The sequence below is a fragment of the Cuculus canorus genome, chromosome 3 (assembly GCF_017976375.1).
Source record: "Cuculus canorus isolate bCucCan1 chromosome 3, bCucCan1.pri, whole genome shotgun sequence".
In the NCBI taxonomy this organism is placed as follows: Eukaryota; Metazoa; Chordata; class Aves; order Cuculiformes; family Cuculidae; genus Cuculus; species Cuculus canorus.
The window spans coordinates 66443129-66463033 of record NC_071403.1 but is presented as its reverse complement, the minus strand read 5'-3'; the positions used below and the strand labels follow the sequence as shown (position 1 = coordinate 66463033).

The window sequence follows — 19905 nt, the reverse complement described above, 5'->3', positions numbered from 1 at the left end:
ACTGGCCAATCAGCGGCGCGGACGCCCTCTTCCCCTGGCTCCTATTTGCTGTGGCGCAGGGACAAACCCCGCCTCCTCGCCTCCCGGGCACCCTCCCCCCCCAGCGCGGTCCAATCAGCGGCGCGGACACCCCTCTCACGGGCGCTGATTGGTAATAGCGCCGGAAGCCCCGCCCCACCCGGCGCGTGACGCAGCGCAGCGGTTGGTGGCGGCGACGGGTGAGGCGCTCGGGAACCGGAGGCTCTGGAGGCACCGGCTGAGCACGGTGAGTGGTGGCCTGACCCTGCTTTCTCCCGCTCGGGGCCGCCACAGCGCGGGTCGGGCGCTGCTTTGCGGGACCAGGGCGCGGCCCCGGCTGGGGGCCCGGCGGGCGCGGCCCGGTGCGGCCCACGAGGCCCGGTCCGGTCTCGGCCCGGCCCGGCCCGGCCCAGCCTGGTGTGACTCGTCTTGCTCCCCGCGCAGGTTGTGCGGCCGCAGCGATGTCGGAGGGAGAGCCCAAGCAGGTGCCGAACGGCGGCTCCGACTCCAAGCCCGAGTCCGCCTCCTCTGGGCCGGGGCTGACGGCGGTGGCGGCGCCCGTGGCTCCCGCGGCGCCGCCGGAGGAGGAGGAGGAGGAGGAAGAGGAGAGCGAGGACGAATCCGAGATCTTGGAGGAGTCGCCGTGCGGTCGCTGGCAGAAACGAAGGGAGGAGGTGAGGGATGGGGCCGGTTGCCAGGAATGGGGTGCGGGGAGGGGAGGGGCACCGGCACCGGGCGGAGGAGAGACCAGGAGGGGGTACGGGAGCGGGTAGGGGGGTGTAGGGGACCGGACACCGGGTGGGGACGCGGTATGGGAGCGGGCAGAGGGGTTTAGGCGATCGGGGAAGAGAGGAGAGGGGAATGGGAGCGGGCAGGGGGGTTTAGGGAACCGGGGATGGAGGGGCGACCGGGCACCGGGTGGGGAGGGGGTACGGGAGGGAGCAGGGGGATTAGGAGCTGGAGGGTAGTCAGGGAATAGAGGGGACCAGGTGGAGAGGGTAGGGAAGAGGGACACTGGGCAGGGTAGGGGGTTGGGACTTGAAAGGGAAGAGGAATAGGATGCCAGGCAGGGAGAGGCGTTAGGGGACCAAAGGGAGGAACATGGGGACACTGGGCGAGGGCGGGAACTGGACAGGTTTGTCTCGGTGCTGTGGCTCATCCTATGGATGCGTCTGGGCCTGCTGTTGTGCTGAGTAAGGAGTATTCCCAGTGCTCCTCCCTGCATATTGTGTCCAGAGTTTTCTGCTCCGGGAATACCGAGGAGCAACAGTGGCCCTTGGGGAGTGTGGGGTGATGCAGGTGTTGCTGCTGGGCACCCCTTCCCTCTCCTCTGAGGCCTCCAACTTGGATAACATGGAGCTTGTCCATGTGGAGTTGTTCCCTGGCCACTCTGATTCGCATCAGTTTGCTATGTTTGTTGGGGTCCTCCTATGTGAGGACACAGGCAGATCAGATCCTTTGGCTTTGTAACTCTTCCCTGTGCTTTGGCCGAGAGCTGTCTCCACGGACTGGCTTCTGCTCCATGTTGGAATGGTGGGACCCACTCCCTCCGATGCTGTAGCACAAACGTGAATGTGGCTGTTCCTAGTGAGCTAGGGTTGCCAGGGTGGGGCCTATCCACATGGGATAGTGATGAAGGAGCCGTTTATCCCTATGGTAAAGCGGAGGTCGGAGTGAGCACAGGGATTCTGGCAGTTCCTGATCTCTGCTTGCTTGAAAGCTGTCTTGGTTGTGTGGACGGGAGTGGAACCCAGAGTGGTGCAATGGGAATGCGCCTTCCTGGTGGAGCTGCGGTGTGTGGGCTGCAACAGGGGAGTTCTGTGCATGGCTTTAATCCTGCTCTCCGCAGTGTATTCTGTAAAATACCTGGAGTGCTTTCCCTGTGAGCTGTGCTGACCTGGCACACATCAGGATGGAGCTGGCACGACTTTGTGTCATATTTTTGGTATGGTTTCTTTGATATGGGTCATTGTGGCACAGATGGATGGATTCCCTTCCAGCCTTTTCGGTTCTTTCTGGCAGAACTGTAGGATTTGTAGGCTTTGGATTCTCTGTGGATTCTGGTTTCCTCGCTACAGACAAACGCAAGACATTCCCTTGTGTCCTGACACACTGTGTTCCCATCCCCTAACTTGGGAGTGAGCAGTGTAGTTGGTCCGGTGGTGAGCCGTGTTGGCTGTGGGAGCGGCATTCTGCCCTACAGATGGTGGAATGGCTGTTGGAGGCTGCCAAAGGGATTGCTGACCTGGGGAGAATGTGGGGCCTCCAATTCTCCGGCCTCCATTTGTCGAGGCTGCACCGCCTCCTGTGGGAAGTGCTGATGCAGTATCTGACAGATCCCACTGCAGCTCCTGCCTGTGGGAATGGGAAGCGCAGGAACTGGGGTTTATGCAGTTGGGCTCTGCTCTGTATCCTAGTTCTGCCTCATGCTTCTGCTGTGTGGCATCGTAGTCTGTGCTTTGCTGTTGGACTACTCTGTTCTTGGGAGGAAGCTCTCCCAATGCCGGCATTATGGCATGACAGCTGTGCTTTCTGGGCCTCCTGGGAAGTTGGCGTGCGGTATCCTTGACTGGTACGGTCTCTGTGAGGGCCGCTAGTGTGACGACTTGGCTGGCACTGGTCATTACGTGCTGGCAGGCAGGGAGGAGGTATTCCTCCTGGAAAAGAGATGTGTCGACCCCCTACAAGGATGGGATCCTGGTTGATCCTCAGACCCATCCCAGTGGTTTCTGTCTCTTGGTGACCCAATGCCAATAGTTTCCTTCCCGCTGACCTGATCCTGACCGATCCCACTGACCTGATCCCAACCAATTCTGTTGCTGACCCATCCGGATTGATTCCTTCCTGCTGACCTGTCCTGACTCCCTTATTGATTCTAATTCCCTTATTTCGCCAATGTCTCCTCTGGATGCTGACTCAGGCATCAGCCTTGAGAAAAACCTGATGGGATATCCTGGGGATACAACAGTGCACTGCGCAGCTGGAGCTCGGTGTGGTGGCTGCATGCCAGCCCGTGTTCCCGGTGCCGGCCTGCATTCCCTGTGCATTCCTGGTGCCGGGCTGCCGGCGTTCCCGGTGCATTCCCGGTGCCACGCTGCGTACCAGCTGGCGTTCCCGGTACCGGCTGGCCCAGTGGGGCCGCACCAGGGGCCCGGGCGGGGCTGGGCGGCTCCCGAAGGACGGCGGCTTCAGCCAATGACACCGGGAGGCGGGAGCGTTACATCACCGGCGGCTGCTGCCATTGGCTGCCGCCCCGAAGCACCAGGGGACAGGGACAAGGGCTAGGATTGTCCCAGTGCATCCAGCAGGAAGAGAAGGCTGCCGGGAGACCTTAGAGCAGCCTCCCAGTATGGAAAGGGGCTCCAGGAAAGCTGGTGAGGGGCTCTTGATCAGGGAGTGCAGAGACAGGACGAGGGAGAGTTGTTTTTCAGCTTCAAGAGAGGAGATCGAGATGAGATATGGCAAAGAAATGTTTTTCCTGTGAGGGTGGTGGGGCCCTGGCCCAGGTTGCCCAGAGAAGCGGTGTCTGCCCCTTCCCTGGAGGTGTCCAGGGCCAGGTTGGATGGGGCTTGGAGCAACCTGACGCAGTGGGAGGTGTCCCTTCCCATGGCAGGGGGTTAGAACTGCATGGATTTTGAGGTTCTTTCCCACCTAGATTTTCCATGATTCTATGACTGCTGGAGTTGTGTTAGTGGTTTCAGTTGTGCAGTCTCTTCCCAAAGCTATTCCCCACCAACAGCTTTTCCTTCGTTTCTCTTTGCTTGGCTCATTCTCCTCTCTCCCTTTATCATCATCTTTCAGAAAGCTCCCCCTGAGAGTTGTGCCCTGAGTTCTTGAGTGTTTTTGTGTCTCATTTGCACGATTTGAGGTGGTTTTGGTGTTAAATGAACACGAAACTCAGGAATGGTCTCTTGTTGCCAAAAGGTGGCTTCTCCTGCAATCTAACCTTTCTGCCAAAGGAGTTTTCCCTCAAATGTGCCCATAGCTTGTTGCTTACACTGCCTACAGTGTACTCGTGTCTGGGTATGTCCCATTCTTTGAATGTATATGCGCAATCTGATCCTGGAATGCTCGTTTAATTACCAGTTAATGAGCAAAGCCTGTAATACTTAATGAAGGATGTGTGGTAACAATCTGGTCTTGCTGGCTCAGAACTCACCTGTCTCTCTCCCTCCTGTACAGGTGAACCAGCGCAATGTCCCAGGGATCGACAGTGCCTACCTGGCCATGGATACGGAGGAGGGTGTGGAAGTCGTCTGGAATGAGGTTCAGTTTTCTGAGAGGAAGAACTTTAAGCTTCAGGAAGTAAGTTAATGTGTTTCTCGATGAGATGTCGGAACCAAACCTTGCACTGGGATGGGATTGTAGGGATTGGGGATATATGGATTATTGGCTGAATTTGGAGGGCAGTGCTGCTCAAATGCCACGAGTTCTGCTCAGGCCTGGCCTGGTGATCAAATCATGCTCAGACAAGGTGCCACGTGGGATGAATCCGGGTGCTGTTTGTCCTTAGCATAGGAGCTTGAGGGGTGCCATGTTGTTTAAGGGAACCCAAACTCACGAAGGTGAGACATGGGTCAATGCAGTTGCTGATGTAACCTCCTTGTCTTCTGTTCTGAAGGAAAAGGTTAAAGCAGTGTTTGACAACTTAATTCAGCTAGAACACCTGAACATTGTGAAGTTTCACAAGTACTGGGCCGACGTGAAGGAGAACAAGGCCAGGGTAAGTGTGATGAGCAGCTGGCTGGTGTTCCCACTGCATCTGTAGGTGGTGAGCGAGGCTGAGGGTAACATTCTGTGCCACCCGCAGGTGATCTTCATCACGGAGTACATGTCCTCGGGGAGCCTGAAGCAGTTCCTCAAGAAGACAAAGAAGAACCACAAAACTATGAATGAAAAGGTAACTATTCCGTGTGTGCCTGTTTGCAGGCAGTGCTGTTGGCCTTTTCTGTGGAGAATCCAGATGAGGAGGCTGGCTGGTGATAACATGTGGCTGCTGTTCCTGTTTGTTGCTGTCAGGCTCTCTTGGAGAGCTGTTCTGTTCCTTTTGCTTTGTTCCCAGCAGTTGTTCCCAGCCTTGTGTCTGGTGTTGCAGGCATGTCCCTTTCCATCATGGAAAGAGGGAAGGCATCTGCATGATGAGACTTGGGAGGGAAGGCCTGTTTGCTGATCCATATCGATATGTGGGAACTAAATGGAGCATGATAGTGCTGATCCTCTAAATTCTCACTTCCCACACACCTGTTTGAAGTAAAAGCCATGGAATGGAGTGCATATTCTGTTATGGAATGGGCTGTGAATCAAGGAACTGTGGATGGGTCCCTCCCCGTAGAATAATTTGGGTTTGAAGGGACCTTAAAAGATCATCTTCCTTGATTGACTATTATGCTTTTTGTCCCTGTCCGTAGGCCTGGAAGCGATGGTGCACTCAGATCCTCTCCGCTCTCAGGTATGTCTTGCGTTGAGCCAGTGGTTTCAGTGCTGACTCTCTCATGCTGGAATATTCGAAGCCATAAACAGAGATGCAAGCTTCATGGAATGGAGCCCAGAGAGCGCTTCCAGCCACCCAGCCTGATTCTTGTCCCAGTCCTGGTCTGCAGAGCTGTGGCTGTGCTCCACAACCATCCCAGAGCCTTCACTGAGGCTGTCAGAGCCTCTGGATCAGAGAGACAGGTGCAGTGTAGGGTTTAGATCCCAGCAGCAGAAACTGATGTAATAGTGGGTGTTGGAGTTGAGCATCAGGGAACTCTGTGGAGTGTCCAGCGTTATAACCCGGATCTGACTGTGGCCAGGAGGATATTCCAAGGAAGCCTCAAAGGAATTAGGTTCCCTGTGAGAGGAGTAAGGAAAATGTCCTTAGTCCTGGCAGGCTGAGGCCCTGCAGTGGGTTCGTGATTATCATAGTGCAGGGTCCTGTGCTGGGATCAGGGCAATCCTAAGCACAAATTCAAGCTGGGCAGAGAACGGATTTGGAGCAGTCCTGAGGAGAAGGACCTTGGTGTTGAGAAGCTCCACATGAGCCAGCAATGTGTGCTTACAGGCCAGAAAGCCAACTGTGTCCTGTGCTGCGTCCAAAGCAGTGGGACTAGCAGGGCCAGGGAAGGGATTCTGCCCCTCTGCCCTGCTCTTCTCTTGTGAGGTCCCAGCTGACCAAATGCACAGCCTCAACCCACCCCGCTTGCTTTGTTCACTAAGGAAAATCACGCAGATCTTCAGCCACCTCGGTGCCACCCGGTGAGGATAACCAGGGAGGCTGAGTTTTGTTTTAACTCTCCTGTCCTGAGCCAGAGCTGGGATGTAGCTGAATAACTCATGTGTCAGAGGCAGACTCCCACTCCATAGAGAAAATTCTGTTGCCGTTTGGCTAAATGCAGCCATTGGAAATGGCTGGAGCTCTCAGAAGCGTTTGGGAGCTGGCAGTCCTTGTTTGTGCTGGCTGTCACCATAAAACCAAGTGGAGCGAGGCGCCAGACCTCGGTCTCCCAGCAATGAACAACAGCTTTATTTGTGCCTACTAGGAAGCATGACTGGACGTGTTTGCAAGGCATCGGGTGCCCTTTGAGCCAGGCCAGAATAAGACCCTAATATTTGTATAAAATTGGGACCTTTTAGCACCTCCAGCAATGCTGGGATGAGGGAAATCACTGCTTTTCCTTCATACCCCGTGTTTCTGTGGAAATTACCAGGAAAAGCTTTCCTTCCCTATGTTCTGGACATCATTAGAGACAATTTCTTAATTACATGATCCTCTCTCAGCCTGGAGGATCACAGTCAATCACACCTCCCTGCTCTTGTAAACTCCTTCACCCGTTGTTCCCTGCTGGTATGGATTGAGATGGGGAAGGGGTGGACAGGAGGATTCCTGGCCTTGGCTGTGCTCGCTCCTGACTGGTATTTTCTCTTCAATTCCCAGCTACCTCCACTCCTGTGATCCCCCCATCATCCACGGAAACCTGACCTGTGACACCATCTTTATTCAGCACAATGGGCTCATCAAGATTGGGTCAGGTAAGGCTCAGACTCTCACCTTTCCCTCGGGGAGACTACTCGCATGGAAGAGAGCATCCAATCCCTTTGGTCTTGCCTGGCACAAAAGGCGTGTGTGTCCTTGTTCCTTGGCGTCAGCTGGGCAGGAATATGGGGGGGAGAATTCACTTTGACTCTTTCAGCTGCTGGAGGGATGGATCCTGCATGCTGGTTCCTCTTTTGTTCCTTGGGTTTTGATCTCAAGGGACTGACCCAAGAAATGGTGCTGGAGCTTTCCAGTGTTAGTACACACGGAAGTCTCTACCTAGTGTGAAGGCTTCTCTTCGAGCTTTAGGAGCTGTGACCACTAGGGCCACACAGGCGCTTCCAGCAAGGTTTTAGGCTCTGGCTGCAGTGAGCTGGTGTCCTTGGCATCCTCGCCCAGCATGGCTTCCTTCGACCAGCATGTGTCACGGGGCTGGCTTTGCAAAGATTTGGCCTGGCCAGGGAGCTGCTCACGTAGAAGTGTTTCATTTTCTAAGCTGAAGTGATCTTCCTGAGAGTGCAGCATATCCTTGCATGCTCTGGCTTTTCACCCTTGCTGTTCCTGTGTTGCTAAACCTGCCCACAGTCAGGATGCGTTCAGTTCTGCCCTGACATCCCCTTTCCAAGTGATGGCTTTTCCATGGGCTGCCTGGCTGTGCCAGTATTGCCAAACCTGACGGCTGTGACCATGCATCCCGTGGGTGTTTGTGTGAACTCATGGCTCGTTGGTGAGCGAATGCTTTGCTTCACCTGTTGTCTGAAAGTAGCCTATCTCCCTGTGCTGCAGGCCTGTGGCCTTTCTTTCCATCCTAGAGCTCCCGTTTAGCCTCCAGGTTCCAGAGCTGGGCTCCGTTCTCTGTGACGGACCTCTGATCCATGCTTGTGCCCAGGGAGGCTGGGGAGCACTTGGTTCTCTGTCTGCCTCTGAACCTGGTGGCATCTTCCTCTTCATACAAGCTGGTAACATCCTGGGGTTCACTGTATTGTCATTCCCTGACTTTATCCAAGTGGGGGGAATTCCCAGGAGCCATGTACGTCTGATGCTGCATGCTGGCTCCCTAGCATTCCATGCAGGCTAGTTATGGAGAGCCTGTTAAAAGGGATCCTCCTCTGTCCATCCCGGTTTGGACGTGTCGTACAGCTCCGCCTTCGTGATTGTAGCAGCACTTCTTGAACACAAACCGTTTGGAGCTGGAATCTGCAGCTGTGTTTTTTTTACTGGAGGGCGGTTCTACAAGTCAGCAAGCGCAACATTCCCAGGAGCACTGGGACTCCGCATGAGCCACTCAGAGGCTGCCTGGAAGAGAGAGGACTCTGAGTGTGGGGCACAAATGGCTGCCACAGCAGAGCTGCACCTCAGCCTGCTCCCTCTGATTCCATGAGGCTTCTGTTTGGTTGTTGGAGCAGCCTGATCCAGGGGAAGGTGTCCCTGCCCATGGCAGGGGGTTGGAACTGGATGGACTTTAAGCCCCTTCCCACCCAAACCATTCTAGGATTCTTGTAGACAGGCCCTGATCCCAGTGACGCTGAGGGCTGCCAGTGGAAATGTGGGATGTGAGGGAGGCAAAAGACCCTCCGGAAGCACTATGAGATGTAAGGGGAATGGACAAGTTGCAGCTGTAACTTGCTCAGTAGTGTGAAATCCAGACAGAATGCTAGAGCTCATCATTTGGGAACTGAGGATCTGGCAGCTCCTGGTGCCTAAAGGAGTTTGGCCCACTGTCCTAGATCCACTGGAGCAGAGAAAACAGCATGCCTCCCCATGCAGCAGGAACCATGGTCTTCAGGCTCTCTTAGAGAGCCATGCTGAGCTAAAGCACAGAAACCATGGAGGAGTCATTTAGGGTGGGAGACCTGGAATGAGTGAGGGATGGGAGGCCACCTTGACCCCTTGTGCTGCCCCGTTGGGCACTGGAAGGCCCGGAGCTGAGTGGATTCCCTCAGGCCTAGTGGGAATGGGCTGCAGTTCCCTGTATCCTGACCATTCTTGACTTTCTTCTAGTGGCACCGGACACAATTAACAACCACGTGAAGACCTGTCGTGAGGAGCAGAAGAACCTGCACTTCTTTGCCCCAGAATATGGAGGTACGGCATGGTTGCAGTTATGAGCCTGGGTTTGCTGGCCTGGAGAGTGCTTCCAGGCTGTTCCACATCTTGTTTCCAGCCACGAGCTCTCAAGAGATTCCACGTTAATGGTTTTATTTGCCTGCGCTGACTCCTCTGTCTGGTGGTGGGAGAGGAAGCTGCAGGATTGCCGTAGCACAATACAGGGGTGGAGCACAGGGATAGAATGATAACAGAGCATCATTTCTCTGTTCCAGAAGTTGCCAATGTGACCACCGCGGTGGACATTTACTCCTTTGGGATGTGTGCGTTGGAGGTGAGTGTGGAATGCTGGCGATGGGACAGCGAGAGAAAGGATTTGAGGGAAGGGGAGGCTCCATGGAGTTGCTGTGGTTATGGGTGGGTTGGCTTGGTAATGAGTGCATTTTATTCCAAGCCAGATAAGCGGGTCCCTGTCGAGGCTCCACGAGAGGCTGTGCTATGAGGGAGATGGTTCTGTAATGGGTAGTTCCTTTGGAAATCCCTATGGATAATTCATTACTCTTTTGATCTCAGCCAGTTCTGGGGTCTGGCCGTGGGCTGGTGGGAGCAGTCGCTGCTACCGACTGTCCTTAATGCGCCTGGAGAATGGAACTCTGCTTGCGGCAGTGCCTGTTCTTCCTGTGGTATCCAGAGGGGAGGACAGACATAGTCCAGAGCATTTCCATCCTGTCCCCACCTGATACTGGTGCTGGCTGCAGTTGGGCACGAGTCTGACGCACCCATCTCAGCAGCTTAGTGTTTCCTCTGTCCTTGATATCAGTCTGGGAAACAGGAGTTGTTGGCAGCAGCGTTTTCTGGGAAGAGTTGTCAGAAAGAGCCAACGCGATGAATTCTTAACCTACACAGCATTTTCTGTGGGTGAAGGAGGGAGAGAACTGTGGAAAAGCATGGCTTCTAGGAATTGAAACTGGCGTTGAATCTTAAGGCTGAGAGAGTTGGGGCTGTTCAGCCTGGAGAAGAGAAGGCTGCAGGGAGACCTTAGAGCAGCCTCCCAGTGCTGAAAGGGGCTCCAGGAATGCTGGGGAAGGGGTTTTGGTCAGGGACAGGAAGAGGGGGGAGGGTTTTCAACTGAAAGAGGGGAGATTGAGATGAGGTATCAGGAAGAAATGTTTTCCTGTGAGGGCAGTGAGGCCCTGGCCCAGGTTGCCCAGAGAAGTGGTGGCTGCCCCATCCCTGGAGGTGTTCAAGGCTGCATTGGATGGGGCTTGGAGCAACCTGACGCAGCGGAAGGTGTCCCTGCCCATGGCAGGGGGTTGGAACTGAATGGGCTTTGAGGTCCTTTCCAACCCAAACCATTCCATGATTTTTCGCTATCTTCCCCAGCTGGGGATTCATGTTGGCTGGAGCACTTCCAGGTGGCATTTTTTGCTTGCTTTTCTACCTGTAATACAGAGCCATTCATGCAGCCAGGAGGAACATGGTCAGGTTCTGGCATTGCTTTGTTAGAGGGTGAAAATTACTGAGCAGAAACAAAGTAAATAGATCATGAGCTTTGCTGTCTGAGGCCATGCTGGCATGGTTTCAGGTCTCCCTGGTGGTTTGTGGAGGCAGAGAGCACAACTGCGACCTCAGGCAGCCCCAAATGACTGTGCTGTGTTGACCTCACACCTGGCAGTCGTTTCTGTGGGCTCTGTTCCGTGTAGTTGGTCACTGTCAGTGAAGCTGACAGTAATTTGACCTCGAACCAACAGTGAGGCAGCCAGGAGGGCAGCTGTGCCCTGGGCAGTCTCAGCCGGGTGAAGGAGGGGATTGTTGCGCTCTGCACTGCACTGGTGTGGCCCCACCTTGAGCATGGGGTGCAGTTCTGGGCGCCACAGGATAAAAAGGACCTAAAGCTGCTGGAGAGCGTCCAGAGGAGGGCACGGGACTGGCGAAGGGTTTAAAGGAAAGAAGTGTGTGACAAGTGGCTGAAGTCACTGGGTCTGCTTAGCCTGGAGAAGAGGAGGCTGAGGGGAGACTCATTGCAGTTTACTGCTTTGTCACGAGGGAATGAGGAAGAGCAGGTGCAGATCTCTTCTCTCCTGAAGGAATGGCAGAAAGATGTGCTAGGGAAGGGTTAGTTTGGACATTAGGACAAGGTTCTTCCCCCAGAGTGTGGTGGAGCACTGGAACAGCTCCCCAGGGAAGCAGTAATGGCGCCAAGCCTGGCAGTGTTCCAGAACTGTTTGGCCAATGCCCTCAGGCTGAGGGTGTGAATGTTGGGGTTGTCCTATGCGACAGGAGTTGGACTCAATGATCCTTGTGGGTCCTTTCCAACTCAGGACATCCTATGATTCCATGATTCTGAGTCTGACACATTCCTTTGTGTTGGCAGATGGCAGTGCTGGAGATCCAGGGTAACGGGGAGTCGTCGTATGTGCCGCAGGAGGCCATCAACAGTGCCATCCAGCTGCTGGAGGACCCGCTGCAGAGGGTGAGCGCAGAGCGGCCCATGCCCACAGACATGTGGGCATCACACAGGGTCTCATGAGGGTTTTGTCTCCCAGGAGTTCATTCAGAAGTGTCTGGAGCAGGACCCCAGCAGGCGTCCTACGGCTCGGGAGCTCCTTTTCCACCAGGCATTGTTCGAGGTGCCGTCGCTAAAGCTGCTGGCTGCTCACTGCATTGTTGGACATCAGCGTGAGTATGGGGCCCTGGGTGCTGCATCTCGTGTTCTGCAAAGCTTCACTGAGCTGTCAGTGCAGCTGCACCCCAGAAGTGGATCCACTAGAGCAAGTCCATAGAAAGCCATGAGGATGATGTGAGGGCTAGTGCGCCTTCTGTATGAGGACAGGCTGAGAGAGTTGCAGTTCAGCCTGGAGAAGAGAAGGCTGCAGGGAGACCTTAGAGCAGCCTCTAGTACTGAAAGGGGCTCCAGGAGAGCTGGGGCGGGTCTCTTGATCAGGGAGTACAGGGATAGGATGAGGAGGGGAATGGTTTAAAGATGAAAGAGGGGAGATTGAGATGAGATCTTAGGAAGAAATGTTTTCCTGGGAGGGTGGGGAGGCCCTGGCCCAGGTTGCCCAGAGAATCCATGGCTGCCCCATCCCTTATTGAAGCCCAGGCTGGATGGAGCTTTGATCAACCTGATCCAGTGGGAGGTGTCCCTGTCCGTGGCAGGGGATTGGAACTGAATGGGCTTTGAGGTTCCTCTGAAGCCAAACCATTCCATGATTCTGTGAAACAGGGACCTTCATGCTGGAGTGAGGTGCCCTGCCCACTCTGAGTGGCATGGGAGCCTGGCAGCAAAAAAGCGTCTGGGGTTTTAGTGCCACTCTTGGCTTGGGAAGGGATAGTGGTTGTTCAGGTCTAACTTTCTTGGTTTTTTTAGATATGATTCCTGAAAATGCTTTAGAGGAAATGACGAAAAACCTTGACATGAGCGCGGTGTTGGCAGAGATTAACCACGAGGACAGGGAAGGAGTCAAGATGATGTGAGTACCCGCGGTGAGCTGGGAGAGCTGTGCCAGAGTGTGTAGAACCACTATGGGGGCAGTGGGGCAAGTGCTGAGAGTCCTGTCTGGGACTCCCCTCTTCCTGTTGGGGTTCCACCATGATCTGGGAAGCAGGAGGAGCTAATGGTGCTGGTGGTGAAGGAGCAGCCACTCTCTGGGCACAGATATTCCATGGAAGGTGACTTCAGGGTGGAAGGAGTCCTCTTTCCTATGTTCTGTGAATAGGTCCGGCACCAGATTGTTCCTGGGTGGAGGGGATGGGAAAGGAACATGCTGTAGTTGGACCAAAAACCTGGCTAAACAGTTCAGGAAGTGGCTTGGATGAATCGCAGTCTTGTCAAATGGACAAGACGCATTGGGGAGATAGTTCCTTGGCATAACCTTAACAGAGCGGCTTATCCTACAATACAGAAAGGGAAAGGCTGTTGGGGCAGCTGGTGGAGCGGTGGCTCCCTAATGTGTGGAGCAAGCAGAGTGCCAAAAAGTGGTGTTAAACTATGGATGATGAGACCTCGTCTGGCTGAGGAGTTGGCCGGAAAGACTTGGATGTGGATATTGCACTTCCAGAGAAAGCCAGAGTGCTTCCAGAGTGCCCAGCGTTCTGGGATGCGCAGGTGACTTAACAAGGTTATTGAGGTTAGGAGAAGAGGAAATGGCCTCAAGTTTTGCCAGGGAAGGTTTAGATTGGATATTGGGAACAACTCCTTCATGGAAGGAGTCGTGAAGCCCTGGCAGAGGCTGCCCAGGGCAGTGTGGAGTCCCCACCCTTGGAGCAGTTTAAAATCTTGGGGCCCTTGTTTGGTCAGCACAATGGGGTTGGACTGGATGAACTTGGAGGCCTTTTCCAGCCTCAATGATTCCATGATTCTATGATGAGGAACGTGTTTTCCTGGGGAATGAGCAATCCAGGAGAACCCCTGTGTCCCCTGTTGGTCTGAACCAGAAGGAAAGGAACTGCTGGCTGTGGGCTGCTCTGGTGTCACTGCAAGAGACAGCAGCTTGCTTCAGTGACTAAGGCACCATGTGAGCAGGCTGGGAAGTATCAGCACCAAGAATGACCATTTCCAGCTCCTATGTTGCACTGCAGCATGTGTAGATGAGAGCTGGTATGATATCAGGGAGACAGGTCATGGGAGAGAGATGGATACGGCAGTGGAAGAAGTGTTCAGTAGCGTTACTGGCATAGCATGCGCACAGCATGGTGCCTTTGGGCAGCCCTCGACCGGATCAGAGAGCCGCTGTCACCAAGGGGTTGGGAGTCTGTCAGCACCTGGGGGAGCCGTGTGTTTCTGAGGGTCAGGTGAGGAGGAGCAGGAGGAGGAGCAGGAATACGAGTGACAGCACAGTGGGAGGGGTTGTTAGCATTCATCGTCTTCCAATTGGCCATCAGCGAGGAAGGTGCCCTGTAGAACTGGATGCTGGAGAATTAAAAGCAAATCAGTAGGAAGAATTCCTCTGAGACCCTGCGTTCTGAAGGCACGTAGCTCAATGGGAAAGACATCACAGAAAGAACATAAATGTCCTGAATTCCAGTGAGGAGTCGTGCCCCATCCCTGGAGGTGTTCCAGCCCAGGTTGGGTGGGGCTTGGAGCAGCCTGATCCAGTTGAAGGTTTTGTGGCAGGGGATTGGATCTGGATGGACTTTGAGGTTCCTTCTCACCCAAACCATTCCATGATTCTATGGTCTTTGGGCAGGGTGTTAAATCCTGAGGTGTAGTTTCCAGATCCTGGTCTGGACCGATGTGGTCGGGCATGCTGTGCCATCAACTGCTGCCCAGGATCTGGCCGTTGCAGCGTGGAATGCCCTCGCCACTCTGGAGAGGGGACACAGGCTGCTTGGCTCCACTGTAATGGGTGGAAAACCTTGCTGGGAATGTGGTGTTACTGGGCCAGCTTCCCATAACGGTTTGCGTTGGGCACTGCAAGGAGTGTACCTTCTGTGCATGGCTGCTTCCTGAGTGGGAGAATCGGAATCTCACCGTTGGCCAGCTGCCTCTTTCCATACCATCCTGCCCATGACTGAGCTGTACTGTGGGACACAGGGCTTTGAAATTGCATCCAGGCGGACTCAAGTTGGTGGTTCCATCTGATCACTTCTCACCTCAGTACGGTTTTTCTTCTTCCTGCAGTTTTTCTCAGTCACCAGCACTGGAGCTGGACAAGTTCCTGGAGGATGTCAGGTAAGGGGGGATGTTTAAAGGGCAACAGTAGCTGTTTGTGAGACCAGAAAACTTGTGGAGAGGCACAACTCTGCTCCTTTCTTGTAGGAATGGTATCTACCCGCTCACGGCCTTTGGGATGCCGCGTCCCCAGCAGCCCCAGCAGGTGGTGGTGAAATCTCCCATTGCTCCACCATCAGTGAAAACGCCGACCCCAGAGCCTGCTGAGGTGGAGACGCGGAAGGTGAGGGACTGGAATTCCATTCCTGCCCTGCTAGCCACTGTGCCGGGAAGCAGCAGCCCGTGATGGATGTCTCTGCTTCCCTTGCAGGTGGTACTGATGCAGTGCAACATCGAGTCTGTGGAGGAGGGTGTGAAGCACCACGTACGTTCCCATCTGCTGCTGGAGTGCGCTGTGGCAGGCTGGGACCTGCTGGGATCCTTGGCTGCTGTCTTAGGAGCCCAGTGCTGGGCCCAGGCTCCTGCCTCTGGGTTGTCCAGCCTGGAGAAGAGAAGGCTGCAGGGAGACCTTAGAGCAGCCTCACAGTACTGAAAGGGGCTCCAGGAAAGCTGGGGAAGGGCTCTTGATCAGGGACTGCAGGGATAGGATGAAGGGAGATTGAGATGAGATTTTAGGAAGAAATGTTTTCCTATGAGGGTGGGGGATCCCTGGCCCAGGTTGCCCAGAGAAATGGTGGCTGTCCCATCCCTGGAGGTGTTCAAGGCTAGGTTGGGTTGGGCTTGAACCAACCTAATCCAGTGGGAGGTGTCCCTGCCCATGGAACTGGATGGATTTTGAGGCCCCTTCCAACCCAAACCATTCCATGATTCTGGCTGACCTGGCGCATGTCAAACCACCTTGAGTTCCATCTCCCTGCTCAGGATGGTGCTGCTGGCTGTGGGTGGGAACAGAGCTGGATGAGGTGGTTCTGTTGAGCTCCCATGGAGCCCTGGAGGCGGGGATGTTCCTATCCTGTGGGATTTCTGGGGATGCTTCTGGCTTTCTGTCCCTCATGAGAACTCTGTCTTGCAGTTGACACTGCTGCTGAAACTGGAAGACAAGTTGAACCGACACTTAAGCTGTGACCTGCAGCCCAGTAAGTACTGTTCCTCCTGAGCTCTGTTGTGCGCGGTCAGTGCTGTGCTTTGAGCTGGGATTTAACCCGTCCATGTGTTGCAGATGACAACATCCAGGAGCTGGCAGCTGAACTGGTCCAGCTTGGATTCATCAGTGAGGTGAGCGGCCTGGCACTCGGGTGCAGAGAGAGGTCTGCATTCCATTCTTTTTAATGCTAGATTCTGCTTTCTGAGCTTGGGAGGCAGGGAAATAATGCTGCCCGGCTGTAGCTGGACTCTCAGGCTGGGCCTGCCCTCACTGGATCTCATTCCTCACAGGCCGACCAGAGCCGACTGACCTGTTTACTTGAAGAGGCGTTTAGCAAGTTCTACTACACCCGCAATGGGGCCCTGACGGCTGTCACCGTGTCATCGTAGCGGCTCTCAGCGCGGCTTCGCTGCCTGTGACCCCTTTGTCTCTGTCCACCACTGTCGGGCGCATCCGCAAGACCCCAGCTGCAGTGCTTGGAAGCTCCCCCTGCATGTGCCGCGGCCGGGCTCGGCGCCGATCCTCCTTGCCTGCCTGTGCCGGGGGACAACACGCATCAGTATTATTTCCAGCCCTGGTTGTGTTGGGATTGTGCCAGGTGGTGCCGGGGAGCCGGGTCCTGGCGTGGGGAATTCTCTCGCCCCGTTGATGTGCATGGAGTCTGTTCTGTTGGAATTGTACAAAGTGTCTTTTGCACAGCACAGGAATGTTTGGGTTTTTTTCTTTCTTTCTGTCTTTCTTTCTTTGTCTTTCTTGCTCTTTCTTTCTGTCTTTCTTTCTTTCTTTTTCTTTCTGTCTTTCTTTCTTTCTCTTTCTTTCTGTCTTTCTTTCTGTCTTTGTCTTTCCTTCTGTCTTTGTCTTTCTGTCTGTCCGTCCGTTTGTCTTTCTTTCTGTTTTTGTCTTTATTTTCTGTTTTTTTGCTGTAATTTAAAGGTGGGAGGGGAGCCCCCGTGCCCGCCCTTCCGGCCCTGCTCCCCGCACGCTGCCCGGGGTGCCGATGGGGGTCCCGCAGCCCCCGCTTCACTCCCTGCACTTTGTTTACCGGGGTTGCGGTGGGGCCGGTGCGGGGCTGCGGCTCCCGGGGTCGCCGGTGCCGTCCCGTCCCGTCCCGCCTGGGTTTGCTGTGGGCTCTGTGCGGCGCCACGGCTCCCGCAGCCCCCGGGCGTCCCGTCCCGTCCCATCCCGGTGCGTGGTGGCTCCGCGCCCGCCTCTGGTTTCTATCGGTTCCTATTTTTAATAAACGGTTTTGTACACACGCTTGTGGCGCCTCTTTGGGGCCGGGGCCGCGCTTCCCGCTGCTGTCCCGCACTACCCGGTGCTCCCGGGGCGGAGCCGCCGTGCCCGGTGCTCTCAGGGCGGAGCTGCCGGGGCGGAGCCGCCCGGTGCCTGGCGCAGCCATGGCGGGCGGCGGCGGGCGGCGGTGGGGGCCGGTGCCGCTGGCGGAGCCGCGGCGGGCGATGCGGGCGGGGCTGGCGCTGCTCGTGCTGGGCCACGGGAGCCTCGTGCTCGGCGCCATCGTGCACGGGTCGGTGCTGCGGCACGTGGCGGGCGCGCGCCGCTCCGGCTCCCCCGAGTACGCGGCCGCCAACGTCGTGTCCGTGGGTGCGGGGCTGCTGGTGAGAGCGGGACCGGGAGCGGCACCGGGGGCTGCGACAAGGGATGAACTGGAGCTGGGGGGACGGGTACTGGGGCTGGGAGCGGGACTGGGGGCTGGAACCAGGAATGAACTGGGGCTGGACGCCGGTACCGGGGGAGGAGGTAAGGGATGGGGCTGGGGACAGGGGATGTGCGGAAGCTGTGGGGGTCGGTACCGGGGCTGGGGGCAGGGGATGGGGCTCGGAACCGGTACCGGAGCTGGAGTCTGGAACCGGGAATGAGCTGGGGTTGGACTCCGGTACCGGGAATAAGCGGGGGCTGGACGCTGGTACCGGGGCTGGAGACAGGGGCTGGGGCTGGAGCCGGGGATGAGTGAGTTGGGGCTGGGAGCCGGTCCCGCTCCCAGGGGCACGGGCTGGAAGGCGGTACCGGAGGCTGGTCACCGGGACCAGACCGGGGCCAGTAACTGCGGCTGGGGCTGGAGGCGGGACCGATACCGAGGGCTGGGGCAGGGGACTGGGAGCCGGTCCCGGAGCTGGGGCCGGTCCCGGCCGTGGGAGGCGGGTCTGAGCGCGTTTCCCCGCAGAGCATCGCCGTTGGCATCGTGTCCATCCTGGTGTCGCACAACCGGTCGCGGGCGGCCCTGGTGAGTGCGGGTACAGTGGAACCCAGCGCGGCTCCCGGGACTTTGGCCCCGCCGCCTCCTCCTTCCGCCTCCGCGCGGGGAACCGCGGCACCGGGGGGAGGGGAACGGAGGCACCGGGGGGAGAGGTACGGGGCACCGGGAGGAGGGGTACGGGGTCACCGAGTGGGCGATGGCAGCAGCAGGTGGGCGACTAGGGGCACTGGGTTGGTGGGCAAGGAACTGGACACTGGGCAGGTGAGGAATGGGACACCAGGTGTTTGAGAGCACCACCGTGCGGGCGAGTACCAGGAACCAGGCAGGTGGGTGAGGAACAGGGGCACTGTGTGGGCAAGGGCAGGGTGGGTGAGCACCAGAATGCAGGTGGGTGGACGAGGGCAACACCAGGTGGGTGAGGGATGGGGCATCAAGCAGGGGGTGAGGAACAGGGCGCCCAGTGGGTGAGGGCAGCACCGGGCAGGTGGGCAAGTGGCACCAGGCAGGCGAGGGGCGGCACCGGGTAATGACTGAGGTGCAGGAACAGCTTCCCAGTGGATGTGGCTGCAGCCGGGCTAGGGCACGGGTGGTCCTGCGCAAGGTAAGGCTGCTGTCGGGAGCCTCAGTTCCTGGTGGAGCTGGGCCTGTGCTGGGGCTCCCCAGGCATGGGAGCTGTGGGAAGGGTGTCCGGTCACTCTGGGCTCACAAGGGGGTGGGAAGATGTGAAAGGTGGAAAAGCCCCATCTGAGTGCAGGGCTGAGCCGTGTGAGAATTGTCAGGAGATTGCATGTGCTGGCTTAGGGCATGCATCCATGAGGCTCCCAGCACCCCATTACCCCACGGAGCGAGTGTGCGGAGCTGCAGGTGCCTGGCCCCTGCAGCAGTCGTGCTGGCCCTGGCTGTTCCCCTGGCTCTGGCCAGCCCTGCTCTCACGTGCCCCCCTTGCTGCCCACAGCACTGGACCCTGCTGAGCGTGTCCCTGTTGAACTGCCTCGTGTCCACAGCCTGCAGTGTGGGCCTGGCACTGGCCATCGCCCTCACCGTCCGCAGCCGGGGCATGCACCTCGTCGTGGGCTGCAATAGCTCCGCACTGCCCATGGATGCTCGCATGGCCATCGCCACCAACGACTGCCCTTTCAACACCACACGTATCTATGTGAGGCTGCAGGGCCCCCTTGTTCTTCCTCTTTACCTCTCTGCTTCCTCCCTTTCTTTTCCTTCTGTCTCACTCGCTCTCTGCACACTCTCTCATCCTCCTGCTCCCCTTCTTTATAGAATCATAGAATGGCTTGTGTTGGAAGGGACCTCAAAGCCCATCCAGTTCCAAACCCCGGCCATGGGCAGGGACACCTCCCGCTGCATCAGGCTGCTCGGAAGCCCATCCAGCCTGGCCTTGGGCACCTCCAGGGATGGGGCAGCCACCACTTCTCTGGGCAACCTGTTCCAGTGCCTCCCCACCCTCATTGTGAAGAATTTCTTCCTAATGGCTAGTCTAAATCTTCCCCCTTCCACTGCAAAGCCATTCCTTCTTCCCCCTGCTGCCTGCACAGCCACCGACGCAGCTGCTGGCTGCAGGGACCCCACTTCCTGAGGAACCGCCATCCCTCTGCTCCACAGGACACAGCGCTGGCGCTCTGGTTCCCCTCCATGGTGCTGGCAGCTGCGGAAGCGGTGCTGTCTGGGAGGTGCTTTCTGGTGGCTTTGATCTACCGGGGCATTGGGCCCTGTGCACGCAGCTACAGCACAGAGCAGGTACGTCCCCTTGGTCCAGCCGGGTCTTCCTGCCTCTGCCCCATCGCTGCCTTAGTGCTGCGCTGCGAAGGTGCTGGGTTCTGAGCAGTGGTTCGCATACAGCC

At 56.6% G+C, this 19905-nt stretch overlaps 2 protein-coding genes across 3 annotated transcripts in view; both read left to right on the top strand.

Annotated features, from left to right (window-relative positions):
- The first annotated feature begins 147 nt into the window (after positions 1-147).
- On the top strand, positions 148-16561 carry NRBP1 (nuclear receptor binding protein 1). Its single transcript, XM_054061533.1, has 18 exons — positions 148-265; positions 463-692; positions 4201-4323; positions 4640-4741; positions 4829-4918; positions 5427-5467; positions 6932-7026; positions 9032-9115; positions 9352-9410; positions 11451-11549; positions 11623-11755; positions 12447-12549; positions 14700-14750; positions 14838-14973; positions 15061-15114; positions 15763-15826; positions 15910-15965; positions 16125-16561. The coding sequence occupies exons 2-18, from the start codon at positions 480-482 to the stop codon at positions 16221-16223; spliced, it is 1602 nt and encodes a 533-aa protein (XP_053917508.1). The 5' UTR covers positions 148-265; positions 463-479; the 3' UTR covers positions 16224-16561.
- Positions 16562-17186: 625 nt separating this feature from the next.
- The window catches only part of KRTCAP3 (keratinocyte associated protein 3), a 22787-nt gene continuing 20068 nt past the window's right edge, over positions 17187-19905 (top strand). Inside the window, exons 1-4 of one of the 2 annotated variants that reach the window (XM_054061535.1) lie at positions 17187-17450; positions 18017-18076; positions 19005-19205; positions 19667-19801. In XM_054061535.1, coding sequence (XP_053917510.1) covers positions 17232-17450; positions 18017-18076; positions 19005-19205; positions 19667-19801 — 615 coding nt within the window. In that variant the 5' untranslated portion in view covers positions 17187-17231. The remainder of the gene's footprint in view (positions 17451-18016; positions 18077-19004; positions 19206-19666; positions 19802-19905) is intronic. The other variant, XM_054061534.1, reaches the window with a different exon arrangement.

Coding starts and splice junctions, on each gene's coding strand:
- NRBP1 (XM_054061533.1), top strand. CDS start 480: ATGTCGGAGGGAGAGCCCAAGCAGGTGCCGAACGGCGGCTCCGACTCC. Junction 14,974..15,060: donor CTGAGGTGGAGACGCGGAAG/GTGAGGGACTGG, acceptor CTTCCCTTGCAG/GTGGTACTGATGCAGTGCAA. Junction 15,827..15,909: donor AAGCTGTGACCTGCAGCCCA/GTAAGTACTGTT, acceptor CATGTGTTGCAG/ATGACAACATCCAGGAGCTG.